This window comes from Pantherophis guttatus, chromosome 4 (assembly GCF_059756535.1).
Source record: "Pantherophis guttatus breed Tessera chromosome 4, ASM5975653v1, whole genome shotgun sequence".
In the NCBI taxonomy this organism is placed as follows: domain Eukaryota; kingdom Metazoa; phylum Chordata; class Lepidosauria; order Squamata; family Colubridae; genus Pantherophis; species Pantherophis guttatus.
In genome coordinates this window covers 154,669,624-154,684,762 of record NC_142066.1, presented here as the reverse complement: position 1 = coordinate 154,684,762, position 15,139 = coordinate 154,669,624, and the positions used below count along the sequence as shown (strand labels likewise).

Here is a 15,139-nt window from a genome sequence, read left to right as displayed (position 1 = left end):
AGGGGGCTGCCATAAAGAAGAGGGGGGGTCAGTTTATTCTCCAGACCATCTGAAGGCAGGAGAAGAAGCAACGGATAGAAACCAATCAAGGAGAGAAGCAATCTGGAATTAAAGAGAAATTTCCTGACAGTGAGAACAATTAGTCAGTGGAACAACTTGCCTCCAGAAGTTGTGGGTGCTCCAATACTGGAAGTTTTTAAGAAGAGATTGGACAGCCATTTGTCTGAAATAGGGTTCCCTTCCTGAACAGAGTGTTGGACCAGAAGATCTCCAAGTCCCTTCCAACCTTGTTATTCTGTATTCTGTAAGAGAAGCTGGCATGTGGTTTGGAATGTGGAGATCAAAAAGCCAATTTCACATAATACTGAATCAAGCTTGCAATCCAAGCTGGGGTTGGGGGGGAGAAGGAATAAAAGTAGGCAATTAAATTAAGAGCGAATGACTTAGCCGCGCCAACATCTCCGTTTCAACTTGTGTCAAACAAGGCATTTCGAACAGAAGAGCATTGACAACACAGGCCAACAACAAGACGTAAGTGGTTTAATTTTGCCAGAATTATTATTCTTATTAGATTTTTTAAAAAAATCTCTCTTTCATTAATTTATAAGTTACTTGAGGAGGTAAACTCTTTCTTTGTCCTATTTTCCGACAAATGCAACCTGTGAAGCAGGTTGGGTGAGAGAGAGGGATTGGTCCAAAGTCAAACAGCTGGCTATCATGTTTAAGGCAGTGGTGGGTTCCTCCTGGTTCAGCCCGGTTCGGCCGAGCCGGTAGCGGTGACGATATGACTTCACCGAACCGGCTCTCTTTGTCCGGGAGCTGGACCTTCCTGCCCACCCCCGTGTTATTCTTACCTTTTATTTCTTCTTTTTTAGCCCAGCTGATAGGTGTGGCAGAGTGGATTGCCGCACCTCAGCTGGGCAGATTCCTAACGCACTTGCGCAGAGCACAAGTTTGGTGATCACGCGTGAAGCACGTGCACGAAGAGAACCGGTAGTAAAGCCGGTTGGAACCCACCACTGGTTTAAGGCAGTACTAGAACTCACTCTGTCCTGGTCATTGGCTCAGAATCACCCAGCCAGCTTTTGTGCATGAAGTGAGACTAGAACTCACAGTCTCCTAGTGTTTGGCCCAAAGTCACCCAGCTGGCTTTGTGTCTAAGACAGGACTAGAAGTCACCGAGCTGATTTTCATGCCTAGGTGGTACTAGAACTCACTGTCTCTTAGTTGATCAGCCCAAATCACCCAGCCGGTTTTTGTGCCCAAGGCAGAACTAGAATTCAGTGACTCCTGGCAATTGACTCAAAGTCACCCAGCTGACTTTCATGCCAAGCTGGAACTAGAACTCACAGTTTCCTAGTGATTGACTCAAAGTGGAAAGCCCCCACATCTTGCTAGTAGGTGCTGAATAGAGTTTGGTTAGTACTTGGATGAGAAACCACTAGGATTTCTCCAAATTGTGAATTCTACAAAATTCACATTTATAGTAAACCATATTTATAGCAAATCACATTTATACACCATTCAAAGGAGAAAATGAAAAGCTAAGCAGGAAGCAAAAGACCAAGAGTCTACATGCAGATAAGCAGAAATTAACACCAGACAAACAAGCCAGCAGACAACAATATCCTAATCAAGGAACTACTACGTAGAAAAGCACACCTCACCAACAGAGGCAGGACTAACTATTATACAGGTAGTACAACCATTTGTTTAATGACCATTAAAGTTACTATTGCACTAAAAAAAGTGATTTATGACCATTTTTTCTACTTACAACTGTTGCAGCATCCCCATGGACACATGATCTAAATTCAGACCCCTGGGCAACTAGCAAATATTTACGACAGTAACATTTGGGGTCATGTGATCCCCTTTTGCGACCTTCTGACAAGAAAAGTCAATGGGGAAGCCTGATTTCCTTAACAATTGCATGGATTCACTTAACAACTGGGGCAAGAAAGTTCGTAAAATGGGGCAAAACTCACTTAACAGCTGTCTTGCTTAGAAATGGAAATTTGGGGCTCAAATTTCGGTTGTAAGTCGAGTAGTATCTCAAGGACTACCTGTATATAAGCAAGAAGCAAGCCCAAACTCACAAGCACTGATGATATTACTTAATTGTGTCATTAAAAAAATCCAAACTCAGAGAGCACCAAGGATGTCACAGGAGTGGAGACCACCAAGAGATCTCTTAGAAATTGAAAGCCAGTCCAGAAAAAGACAGGGGCAAACTGTGGAGACAGTTGTTACGTGGAACGTAACCCAGATATATGTCCATCACCAGAAGCTTCATCATCCTTAGAAGTGTGTTTCTCAACCTTGGCAACTTTAAAATGTGTGGATTTCAACTCCCAGAATTCTAGGGAATTGCATGCTGGCTGGGAAATTCTAGGAGCTGAAGTCCAGGCAAGCTCTCTGGAGAATTCTGAATTATAATGTTTTACCTTGCCAGGAAACATAGAGGACCAAAAAAAAAAAACCCAACAGATCTTTTTTTTTTTTCTTCCTTGGCAGCGTTTCTTTAACCTTTACCTCTACGCACACTCTCTGTCTCCCTCCTTTAGTTGCCATAGGAAAAAGTTAACAAAAGTTTCCATGCCACAAAATTTAGCCACAAACTTGGAAACAGTTCCCTTGAGAACACAAAGGATTTCTACACAAATGAAACGATACCGAAACACACTATTGGGACCTGCTTGTCCTGCACGTAGAAAACTGTACTGCTACCACCAGCAATATAACAGAGAGTTGGAAGGGACCTTGGAGATCCTCTAGTCCAACCCCCTGCTCAGGCAAGAAATCCTGTACCATTTCAGACAAATGGTTGTCCAATCTCTTTTTAAAAACTTCCAGTGTTGGAGCATTCACAACTTCTGGAGGCAAGTTGTTCCACTGGTTAATTGGTTCCACTGCCAGGAAATTTCTCCTTAGTTTCTAAGTTGCTTCTCTCCTTGATTAGTTTCCATGATTAGTTGATATCTGTGATATCTATTAAAGGACCCATAATTTAGCCTGGAAGGGGAACCGTGAGCCAAGGTGGCACAGTGGGTTACAGTGCAGTACTGCAGGCAACTTCGGCTGACTGCCAGCTGCAGTTTGGCTGTTCAAAACTCACCGGCTCAAGGTTGACTCAGCCGTCCATCATTCTGAGGTCGGTAAAATGAGGACCCTGATTGTTGGGGGCAATATGCTGACTCTGTAAACCGCTTAGAGAGGGCTGAAAAAGCACTTGCAAGATTCTCCTATTATACAGCCACACGCTGGTAGTCCTCAATTTATGACCAGTTGCTTAGCGACCATTTGATAATACAATGAACCACCCTTACTTACAAACCGGTTCCAAAACCCATAAGTCTACTCTTGCCCCCGGGGGATCATATGACTTTAAAAAATACAGTTTGTCCTCCACTTACAACCATAATTGTCCTCCATTCTGGGGCTACTTGACCTCTCAGCGGCTTTCGATACCATCGACCATGATATTCTACTGCGACAGCTCTGGGGGTTGGAGGTGGGAGGCACTGTTCTACGGTAGTTCTCCTCTTATCTCTCGGGCCATACGCAGTTTGTTTGGGCGGGGGGGTCAGAGATCCTCCCCAAGGCCCCTCACCTGTGGGGTGCCCCAGGGGTCAGTTCTCTCCCCCCTGCTCTTTAACATCTATATGAAGCCGCTAGGTGAGATTATTCGTAGTTTTGGGGTGAGGTATCATCAGTATGCTGATGATACCCAGCTCTACATCTCCACCCCAGACCAAGCCAGGGATGTCCTTTCCGTGATGTCCCAGTGCCTGGAGGTGGTATGGGTCTGGATGGGTAGAAACAGGCTCAGACTCAACCCCTCCAAGACTGAGTGGCTGTGGATGCCGGCATCTCCTGATCTAGTTGCCCCATCACTTCAGATGGGAGGGGAGTCACTGACTCCCTCTGGAAGGGTTCGTAATCTTGGCGTCCTCCTTGATTCTCGGCTGTCCTTGGTGGATCATCTGACGGCTGTGATAAGGGGGGCTTTTGCACAGGTTCGCCTGGTGCGCCAGTTACGCCCTTTCCTAGACAGGGATGCCCTCCGTACAGTCACTCATGCTCTCATTATTTCTCGGCTGGATTACTGCAATGCCCTCTACATGGGGCTGCCCTTGGGGTGCACCCAGAGGCTCCAGCTGGTCCAGAATGTGGCCGTGCGGGTTGTTACGGGAGCTTCCCGTTACTCCCGTGTGACACCTCTCCTGCGTGAGCTGCACTGGCTGCCGGTTGTTCTTTGGATCCGCTTCAAGGTGCTGGTTCTTACCTATAAAGCCCTACATGGCATGGGCCCGGGGTACTTGCAGGACCACCTCCTACAGGCCTCCTACTGCTCTGTGCGGTCACATAGAGCTGCCCTCCTCCGGGTACCATCGGTCAGACAATGTCGGCTGGTGGCCCCCAGGATTAGGGCGTTCTCAGTGGCTGCACTGACCGTCTGGAATGAGTTACCCATCAGGCTCCGGACGGCCCCTGACATCCGCACTTTCCTCACCGACCTGAAGACATGGCTGTTTCAGCAATTTCCCTGATCTGCCACGAGATTTTATTCTGATTGGGGTTTTATATTGGCTGTTTTTAGGATTTTTATTGTTATATGTTTTTAATTCTGTGCGCCGCCCCAAGTCCTACGGGAGAAGGGTGGCATATAAATTTAATAAAAACAAATAAAATAAACAAATAAATATTTGAGAGAAGAACTGCCATTGTTAAACAAGGCAGTAATGAAATGAAACATGTCCAATTTTCATGCAGGCCTCTTGCTCCTCCCTGGGAGCAAAAATGGGCCGGGGGGGACGCTCTGCCCCCCCACCCTGCCCCATTTTGGACCTAGTAGGCCTCCCTGCAGCCTCCTGGGAGCAAAAATGGGGCGCATGGAGGACTCCTAGAAGGGGAGGGGAGGGGCCAGCCAACAATTTAACAACTGGTTAATCCAAACTGGCTGAATCCCACCACTGGCAAGGACCAGTCGTAAGTAACAGTTTTCAGCACTGTCATAACTTTCAAGAGTCACTGAGGAACGGTTGTAAGTTGAGGAGTGACTCTATTATCCTGTATACTCCCATATGGGAGTTATTCTTCAAACAGCAGTTTTGAGAAAAATCAAAAGTCAAGCTTCTCCTCGTTACTTTTGTGTCTTCTTAATTGCCACTGTTAGATAAAATACTCAGAGTCTGCTCAGGAACAAGGTTTTTGTTATTATCCATACAGCTGTCAGTTGGAAAGCTTGCAGTCCCCGACAGTGGTGAAATCCAAATTTTTTTACTATACCGGTTCTGTGGGTGTTGCTTGGTGGGCATGGCAGGGAAAAGATACTGCAAAATCTCAATTCCCTCCCCACTCCTGGGGGAAGGATACTGCAAAATCTCCGTTTCCACCCCCACTTTGGGGCCAGCCAGAGGTGGTATTTGTCGGTTCTCTGAACTACTCAAAATTTCCGCTACCAGTTCTCCAGAACCTGTCAGAACCTGCTGGATTTCACCCCTGGTCCCAGGTCCTTAAAACAAAATCTCCCTCCAAAAAGTTGCGCAGTAGACCTGTGTAAATTTCATAGGAGATCTCATGAAACCTCTTGAGATGTGGTGGTCTCATACCAGACCTTTGTAAGAACTGACTTGTGGCTGACATTTGGCCCATCCTAGAAGATCACAAAACTGTATCCTAAGCGGTCAACGGATTCTCCCCCAACACACACACAAATCCCTCTGATAAGTCATCTGGATCCCGAAACATTTCACCAACATACAAATTTTTACCAACAAAGAAGTCTGTTGAGACAGAACCGACTCCAAGAGCAGCCGTGGAGGAGGTGGAGGAGGATAGAGAAAGGAAATTCAGGTCATTGCTGCAAATTTCAGGCTTTGAAACCTGGAGGAAAACTGTTAGTGACTTGGAAATGTAGGTTTTGCAACCTTTAAAAAATTTAGTTGACAACTTTGTAGAGGATTTTTTTTCTTTCCTTTTTGTAAATCTCTCTCTCTCTCTCTCTCTCTCTCTCTCTCTCTCTCTGTGTGTGTGTGTGTGTGTGTGTGTGTGTGTGTGTGTGTGTGTCTCTCCTCCCTCTGTCTCCCTCCCTCTCTTTCTCTCACTCTCTCCCTCCCTCTCTCTTTCTCTCCTTCCCTCCCTCCCTCCCTCCCTCCCCCCTCTCTCTCCCTCCCACCCTCTCCAAAATAAAAGCCTGACATGAGGGGAACTGAGTAGCTGAACTGAGAATGAAGTGGGCAACCTTCCATTCCAAATGTGGAAAATTAAAACCTAGTATTGGCTCCCAGATTTTTTGCATGACTGAACTGGGCTTTTTCTCCAATCCTACTTCCACCCCCACCATGTTGCATCAAGAGAAATTACAATAAGAAATTGGGAAGGCAAAAAAGCCCACTCTTCTCATCTAAATGTTTGAGATTTTCCTTTTTTTACCCCTTCAATAGAACAGCGATCTACAAACATGGTGACTTTAAGACTTATGGACTTCAACTCCCAGAATTCCTCAGCGATTGAAAGTGAACTTGGCGGGGGGGGGGATAACTTTCTGGATAAGCAATATATTATCTTTGGTATTATTTTTCCATCTCTCCGCTGTTTCTTTGACTGCTCAAAATGTAGGGTTGCTGAAGATACCTGCCAAATAATGATCAAAGGAGATGAAAACTGGGATTTCCCCATGCATCCTTGCTGCAGTTAATTTTTCCCTGAGGCAAAAACAGATGGGAAATGAAACTTTCCTGAACAAGAAAAACAATTCAAATATGTAGCTGGATCTGCAAACCAGCCTGCAAAACTTTGTCTAGCCAGAGATGGCGCCCATGAGTTAAGAGTATTTCCAGGTCCCTAGTGGCCACTGGTAGGTTTGCAGTCCAAATGTGGAGCTTTGCAATAATTTTTCCAACGTTTGTCATCACGTTTGCTAACCAAGCGTCACATTTTTAAACATTTTGTTCCTAGGAAAAGGAGGTTGCTTGCCTAATAAAGTCAGCAAATGATTGTTTATAGTATTCTCTTCTGTTTCTGTTCTCTGTTAGGAAGAAAAATGGATCCAAAAAGCAGAGAAATTGGCCTGAGGTAGCAAACGATCAATGAAACTTCTGTTCTCTCTCTTTCTGACTCGCTCACTGCATCTATTCATCAGCACTTCAGTCCCGCAAGTGCCAAGAAGCCTCTCAAAAAAATGATTTAAGTGCATACAACAATTGAACATTAAAAGATAGGCACAATGCAGCAGAAAGATAAAAGCCCAATGTGCTCTGACTAGGATTGGCAGGGAGGATTTCTCCAGGATCCAACAGCAAAAAGAAAAATCAGGATTTTTCAGCTGAGCTAGGGTGAAACAGCTGAAACTTCCCTTCCCCTTCCTTTCCTCCCCTTTTCCTTTCCTTTTCTCCCCTTCCTTTCTCTCCTTCCTGTTTCATTTTCTTCTGTTTATCCTCCCTTTCTCTCTCTCTTCTTTCTTTCTTTTTTTCTCTCTCTCTTCCTTCCTTCCCTTCCCTATCTCTTCTCTCCCTCCCTCCCTCCTTCTTTTCATCTCTTCCTCTCTCCTACCCTCCCTCCCTCCCTCCCTCCCTTCCTTTTCTCTTTGGCTTCTCCATTGTTTTCCTTCCTGCAGCCACAGATGGCAATATCTAATGGGCCAAGAATGGAGGTGGATAAACTAGCATTTCGCCCCCAGAACAGAAGCCCTGATTTGCTATTGCAATTTAAAGACAATCAAATAAAAGCCAGATATCTAGTTACTAAGAAAAAGGGAATTTGGGCTCCAATATTGCAACATGAAAAAAAAATGGTGATTCTCATTTTTCTTTCATGGAGCAATTTCCAGGTAGGGGGAAAGTTTTAAAATTATATTTTATTTTTGAGAGAGTGGACAGCCCAGACAGACCACATTAATAGTCTCTTGCTCCTGAACAAGAGAGATATCATTCCTCATTTCTATGCCAACTGCTCTTCCTCTAACAGTAGTTAGTCTAAGCAGCTTTCTAGTCCTCATTGTGCCTCTGTGTCGTTTCCTATAACCTAAGGAAGCTTCTTCCCTAAGAGGATTTCCTCTCATGATTTCCAACATTCTCTGATCCCACATTGGCAATGCTGCCATAATCAAGAGGATGGACATCTGGAATGAAGAATCAATGTTTAATAATCCAAGTCAACCGTGTTTTTTGCTGGTGTTTTTGCAGGGACCGGTTGGTTGGATGGACCCTGAAGGAATCTTCCACTATGTGAAATGCTTTTGCTGTAACTCAATAATTGACCATGGGGTGTTTGTCTTCCTTCCTTCCTTCCTTCCTTCCTTCCTTCCTTCCTTCCTTCCTTCCTTCCTTCCTTCCTTCCTCCCTCTCTCCCTCCCTCCCTCCATCCATCCATCCATCCATTCACCTATATTTCCATCCTACTATCTATCCACACATCCCATCCAACTTTCCATCCATCTATCCTCCCTCCTCCCTCCTTCCCATCCATCCATCCATCCATCCACCCACCCACCCACCCATCCATCCATCCATCCATCCACCTTTCTTTCCTTTCTTCCATCTGCCGTCCTTTCATCCATTATCCATCCACCCAACTTTCCATCCTACTATCTATCCATCCCATCCATCCTTTCATCCATCCATCCTTTTCTTTCTTCCATCCATCCATTATTCCATCCTTCCATCAATCCCTTTCTTTCTTCTCTCCACCATCCTTCCAGCCATTATCCATCTATCCCTTCCTTCCTTCCTTTCTTCCATCCACCATCCTTCCATCCATCCATCCATCCATCCATCCCTTCCTTCCTTCCTTTTCTTTCATCCACCATCCTTCCATCCATTCACCCACCCCTTCCTTCCTTTCTTTCTTTCTTCCATCCACCATCCTTCCATCCATTATTCATCCCTTCCTTCCTTCCTTTCTTCCATCCACCATCCTTCCATCCATTATCCATCCACCCACCCACCCATCCATCCATCCCTTCCTTTTCTTTCATCCACCCTCCATCCATCCATCCACCCACCCACTCCTTCCTTTCTTTCTTCTGTCCACCATCCTTCCATCCATTATCCATCCACCCACCCACCCATCCATCCATCCCTTCCTTTTCTTTCATCCACCCTCCATCCATCCATCCACCCACCCACCCCTTCCTTTCTTTCTTCCGCCCACCATCCTTCCATCCATTATTCATCCCTCCATCCCTTCCTTCCTTCCTTTCTTCCATCCACCATCCCTCCATCCATTATCCATCCATTCCTTCCTTTCTTTCATCCACCATCCTTCCATCCATTATCCACCCACCCACCCATCCCTTCCTTCCTTTTCTTTCATCCACCCTCCCTCCATCCATCCATCCACCCACCCACCCCTTCCTTTCTTTCTTCCATCCACCATCCTTCCATCCATTATCAATCCATCTATCCCTTCCTTCCTTTCTTTCTTTCTTCCATCCACCATCCTTCCATCCACTATCCATCCACCCATCCCTTCCTTCCTTTTCTTTCATCCACCATCCTTCCATCCATTATCCATCCATCCATCCATCCCTTCCTTCCTTCCTTCCTTTCTTCCATCCACCATCCTTCCATCCATTATCCATCGCTCCATCTATCTATCCATTCATCCATCTCTTATTTCCACCCACCCACCCATCTTTTTTAAGCCATTAAAGAAGAAGAAGCAGATGAAAAACTCTTCACACATTAAGTTGGGAGATATAAAGAAAGATTATGTGATTATTTTTTTTTTGCAAGTAGGGGAAAAAAAACAACGCTGCCACTACCAGCATTCTTAAATGAGGGAGAACCTTGTTAGAATATTTTATTTAGTAGCTAGAACAGTAAAATGTACAATAGACCAGAACAGACAGTTGTAGTTGATTGACAGGAGAGTGCTGGCTCCTGCGTGAGGCAATCTACTCTATGATTGGCTGCTGTAGGTGTGAAGGGGGCGTTCCCCTTCTTTCCCGCCTTTTTTCTTCTGTGTGTTCTGTATGTTGCTAATTTTACCTCATGAAGTTCTGTGTACCTGACTATCTTACGTTCTTCCTTTTCTGGATGACAAAAACTACTGAAAATTAGAATGTTAAAACACATTTATATTTACATAAAAGACTACAAGTTTGTGTCTGTGTCTCCGACTTCATCTGGACAGCTGCTGCGCAGTTACATGACAAACTTTCTACCTGGTGGCCCCCAAAAACTGTCACTAAATATGCTGGGGGGTAAAGTGTTGTAATTTGAGGGAATCCCCTTTATTTACCCACCGGAGAAGATATTTGAACATGGACAGGCAAACTGGACCTCATCGTGTAGGGAGTTTGCAAAGTATGGTCAAAAAGTCAAGCTGCAATGCACATAAAAATAGTTGAGGCTTCGATTGGACCATCCGAGTCACCATTTTGCCTTTTTTGACCTTATCCTGTGGACCTCTTCCCATGCTTCTGTGTGCAGCATGTCGGGACTCACCCTCTCCCCCAATATTCGAGCAGCCGGGTTTTAAAAGGAGGCAGATAAATAAGAAGCAACACATTGTTTAATTTTTAAAAAAAATTACAAAAAAGATGTCAGGGCTTTGGAAAAAAAACTGCAAAGAAGAGCAACTAAAATGATTAAGGGCTTGGAGATGAAAACATATGAATAACGGTTGCAGGAATTGGGAATGGCCAGTCTAGAGAAAAGAAGAACTAGGGGGAACATGATAGTATTCCAATATTTGGGAGGCTGCCACAAAAATGAGGGGGTCAACTTATTTTCCAAAGCACCTGAAGGCAGGACAAGGAACAACGGATGGAAACTAATCAAGGAGAGAAGAAACCTGGAATTAAGGAGAAATTTCCTAACAGTGAGCACAATTAACCAGTGGAACTGCTTGCCACGAGAGGTTGTGGGTGCTTCATCACTGGAGGTCTTTAAGAAGAGACTGGACAGTTATTTGTCTGAAGTGGTCTCCTGCTTGAGCAGGGGGTTGGACTAGAAGACCTCCAAGGTCCCTTCCAGCTCTATTCTGATTGATTGATTGATTGAGTTAAACTTTGGAAAATTTCAGATTGAAGCAAAGAACAATTTTGAGCTGTTGCCAGATGGAGCTTCACATGTCCTAAAGTAGAGGTCCCCAATTCCCAAGCCGTGGCTCATTACTGGGCCTTGAATTGCTCAGAACCGGGCCACGGAAGTGGCGGGCAAGTGCATGCATGTGCATCCCCACTTGTGCGAGCAGCAGCCAAGTGTACGCGTGCATGCTCCATTTGTGCGATGGGCACGTATGCCTGCTGCTCATGCAAATGGAGCTGCATGCACACGCTTGCTCGCCGTTCACATGGAACCATCCCCTCTCCCCTTTTCCCCATTGAGGCGCAAATTTGGAAAGTTTGGGGAACTCTGTCCCAAAGAACCAAGCGCCCCCTTGGATTCTGTAAACTGAGCCAGGAAGTTGTAGCCATTGACTGCTACAACTGACAGCTGCACAGAGGCATGAGCCAAGGGACATAGGTTATGCCTGAGTGTGCAAAGGGCGTGCTTACACGTGCAAGGGTGGAAGTTGGCCAGATGCTCGCCCCTTTTGGTCATTCCTATTAAAGGAGACTGCATCAAAGCATGAAAACTGAGAGGTTGCTCCCAGTGTCTCCTTTGTGCACTTCTTAAAGACACAGTTCTGGAGTGGGATGCCCCAGACTGGTGTCTCTTTTTGCCTTGGTAACTATGAATATCTCCAAAGTGGTCTGCTAGAGAAGATAAGAGACCATCTATGAGCACAGACTGCTGATTGAATATCTTTGAATCTCTCCAATGGAGTAGTCTGCTAGAGAAGATAAGAGTCTGTCTATAGGTAGAGCCTGATGGTTGACCTGTTTCTGTATTTGAAGGAGACACTTTTTGTGTTTGAAGGGGCCACTCCCAGTTTTAATTTCTCTGAGTCCTGTTGTTTTAAGAAAAATAGGGTAACTCACACACACAAGAGGAGGAGGGGGTGGGAGAGGGAGAGGGGAGGGGGAAAGGGAGAAGAAAGAGGAGGAAGAGGAAGAGGAAAAGAAAGAAAGGAGGAGGCGGAAGACGAAGAAAGAAAAAAGGAGAAGGAAGAACTGGGAAGGAGGGAGGGAAGGGGAAGAGGAAGAAGAGGAGGAAAGCGGGGGGGGGAAAGAAAAATGATAGGGGAGAAGGATTCCACTTGTTAAATTTCTGCGTGTTGCCTTTCTGTTAGCAGCTAAGCCACCAGACTTACGTCTCAATTTTCATGCTTTGATGCCCACCAGTTTCATGCTAGTAAATTCTGGGTTCTAGAACAGTATACTTCCAAACACTTCGAATTCCACCAGAGTCTTTGGCAAAGCATTTGGCTTCCTGGCTGGTTGCCAACATCCTTTCCACAAAGAAACTCCTCGGCTATCACCAGATGAACAACTCATCTCAACATGGGGCAATTGGAAACCTGGAGCCCCAATATTTAAAATTTGCCTTGTCAAGGGATAAATGTTCATCCTTTGCAGCTTATCTCCCACCACACGACCAAATATGCCTTTAGGTCCCCATTAACAGCCCAATGCTCTGCCCTATTCTTATCTCTAGCTACAACAGCTGTCCTTTGCTTCACACCCAGCTGTTCAAAAGAACCAACTTTGGCTGGAGGCAAAATCTTATGAACAGCTCTTGGAAAAAAGTTCCTGAAAACCCCTCAAAAGAAGAATCTGCTCTCTTGGTTTCCGGGAAATTAATCTCTGACCGGCCGAAGAACATCACCAACTTCCTCAATTCATTTGGAGCAGCGAGTGCCAATTTGTGCTTCCATCACCCTTGAGGACTAGAATCTTTAAAAATCTACCCCCCCAGGGGAGAAACAGAAGAGAAAAAGAGCTTCCCAGCCCACTTACCTGGTTGAGTCCTAACAAGTTGCCTTCCAGATTGGATGTGATGCCAGAAAGAATGGCAGTGCCCACCACGGCACCCAAGCACTGCGCCACGATGTACATGACCGCCCGGAGAATGCTGATTTGGCAGCTGAGCAGAAGACCCAAGGTCACGGCTGGGTTCAAGTGGGCTCCGCTAATGTGACCCACGCTTTGGGCCATGGTGGCGATGGAGATGCCAAAAGCCAAGGAGACCTTCACGTTGTCTTGAATGGGTGTGATGGTCTTGTTGGCCACCAAGGGGAATTGGAAACCCAAGGCTGAGCCGATGCTGATGAAGATGAAGAGACTCATGGCCAAAAATTCGGCCACGACAGCTCTCCAGAATGCTTTCTTCTTTAATTCACTAGCCATGATGTTCTTCCTTCTCTGTCTTCTTCTTCTCTGTCTTCTTCTTCTTTGCCCTTTTCTCCTTTACTTTCTCCCCTTCTCTGAGTCCTCTTCTAGCGTCCTCAGCTGGCTTCCTGCTGCCTTAAAAACTGGGAAGTGAGAAAGACAGGAGAAGACGAATTATTTATAGGGTTCTGGGTGGCCAGGAGGAGGGAAGGGTGTTGTACAATGAGAGGAAAGAACCTCAAGCTTACTGCTCACTGTTAAACTGATGCAAAGCACCATCCGTTGCTTGCCAATTTTTTTCCCTCCCTCTTCCCTTAGCTTCTCCCACCCACAAAACTTTTACTCCTTCACTTCTTCCTGTGCAGACTCCGTTCTTTGCGGTGGCTGCACCATTCTCCTTTTTTGAATAATTCCTGATTAACCAGCCACCACCATGGCTCATATTCAGGGTTTTTAACACCTTTTCCTCATCTTGCACAGATGCAAATACAGAAACCGGCCACAATTAAAGCCCTTTTTGACTTTCTTGACCAGAACTGCCCTAGCTGAATTTTCTGGAAATGTTTGCAAGTGCTTAAGACTCCCTTGCAAGGACCATAAAGAAAGTGGGGGGTGGGGGTTTCCTGATCTTTAATTTTTTTTTTTTTAAAGCAGAGGTGTAACAACCAAAGAGAGAGTGGTTAGTCCTTCATTTTTGCAGCCCATAAGGGAGATAGCAGCCTTTTCTGATTGTGCTTTTTAGAAGTTGTGAACTTGTGATAATTTTTTTCTCCCTCTGGATAAATGGTTGTTAGGAAGCTGATCCCACAAAGGACAAGTTTGCACAGTCTGGGAAACAGGAAAACATAGCAGAAATATATATATATATATGATTTTTTTTTCCTGTTAAATGCCAGCAAAAGAAGTGGGAACTTCCACTTGGAAAGCGACTCCTATCAGCTTCAGCTCCTGAGAGGCTGCCATAGAAACCTCAGCCTTGAAGCTCACTCCTGGAATTTGGCTCACTCCATTTAAACTTTTTGAGTTTTATCTCAGATTCCTTCAGTAGCTTGTCTCTGAATGGCTTTTTTCGAGCCCAACTTGGTGACAGCAGATCTAGACTTGGGATATATTTTATTTGTATCTGGCATTCCTTCTGGGTGAGTAGTCTCCACGGAGCTGAAATAGCTTTAGCAGTCCTGCCTAAGCCGTGACTATATTCAGATTTATTGTAGACGTTTGGAAGCTTTATTCGAACGACCTGCTGAAGAAGAAACTGCGTTTTTCTTCACCCGTCCTGTCTCTTCCCTACAAATATTTGTACGTTTTCGTGAAACTCCACTCCTCCTCAAATTAACCTTCAGAGTTAGCTATTTGGCACAGATCAAGCTGAAATTGCTTGGATAACACGATGTGAAATTCAGGAAAGCAAGAATAAGAAGACTTACAGTAAGTTTTATATCGACAGTGAGAACAATGGGCCAGTGGAACAGCTTGCCTCCAGAAGTTGTGGGTGCTCCAACACTGGAGGTTTTCAAGAAGAGATTGGACATGGTATAGGGTCTCCTGCTTGAGAAGGGGGTTGGACTAGAAGACCTCCGAGGTCCCTTTATTCTCTTTTCTGTTATTTTTAAGTTATTCTGCACTGTAACAGCACTTGATATAGGGCAGGCGGAGGAGCTAAGAAAACTTTTCTGCTGGAAGCAATTTCAACCCTGGAAGAAAAAAAATAAATAAAAAAAAACTTAAAATAGTGTGTAGAGCTGTTTTCCATCACCAGGGACTATACAATTACAGACCAGGTTTCTACATCAAAAGGGAAGGAAATTCTATAGATGGTACAGTAAGTGTCTATTTAGAAAAAATGTACAAGACAGCTTCTAAATGTATTTATGGTCCAGGCCTTGATATAAAATGCTCCAAGTAATATTTTAG

The 15,139-nt window shown here is 45.0% G+C and overlaps 1 protein-coding gene across 1 annotated transcript in view; it reads right to left on the bottom strand.

The window, feature by feature from the left end:
- Nucleotides 1-13,490, bottom strand: part of AQP1 (aquaporin 1 (Colton blood group)) — a 39,391-nt gene extending 25,901 nt beyond the window's left edge. The window contains exon 1 of the mRNA XM_034401711.3: nt 12,854-13,490. Coding sequence (XP_034257602.1) covers nt 12,854-13,243 — 390 coding nt within the window. The 5' untranslated portion in view covers nt 13,244-13,490. The remainder of the gene's footprint in view (nt 1-12,853) is intronic.
- Nucleotides 13,491-15,139: the final 1,649 nt, after the last annotated feature.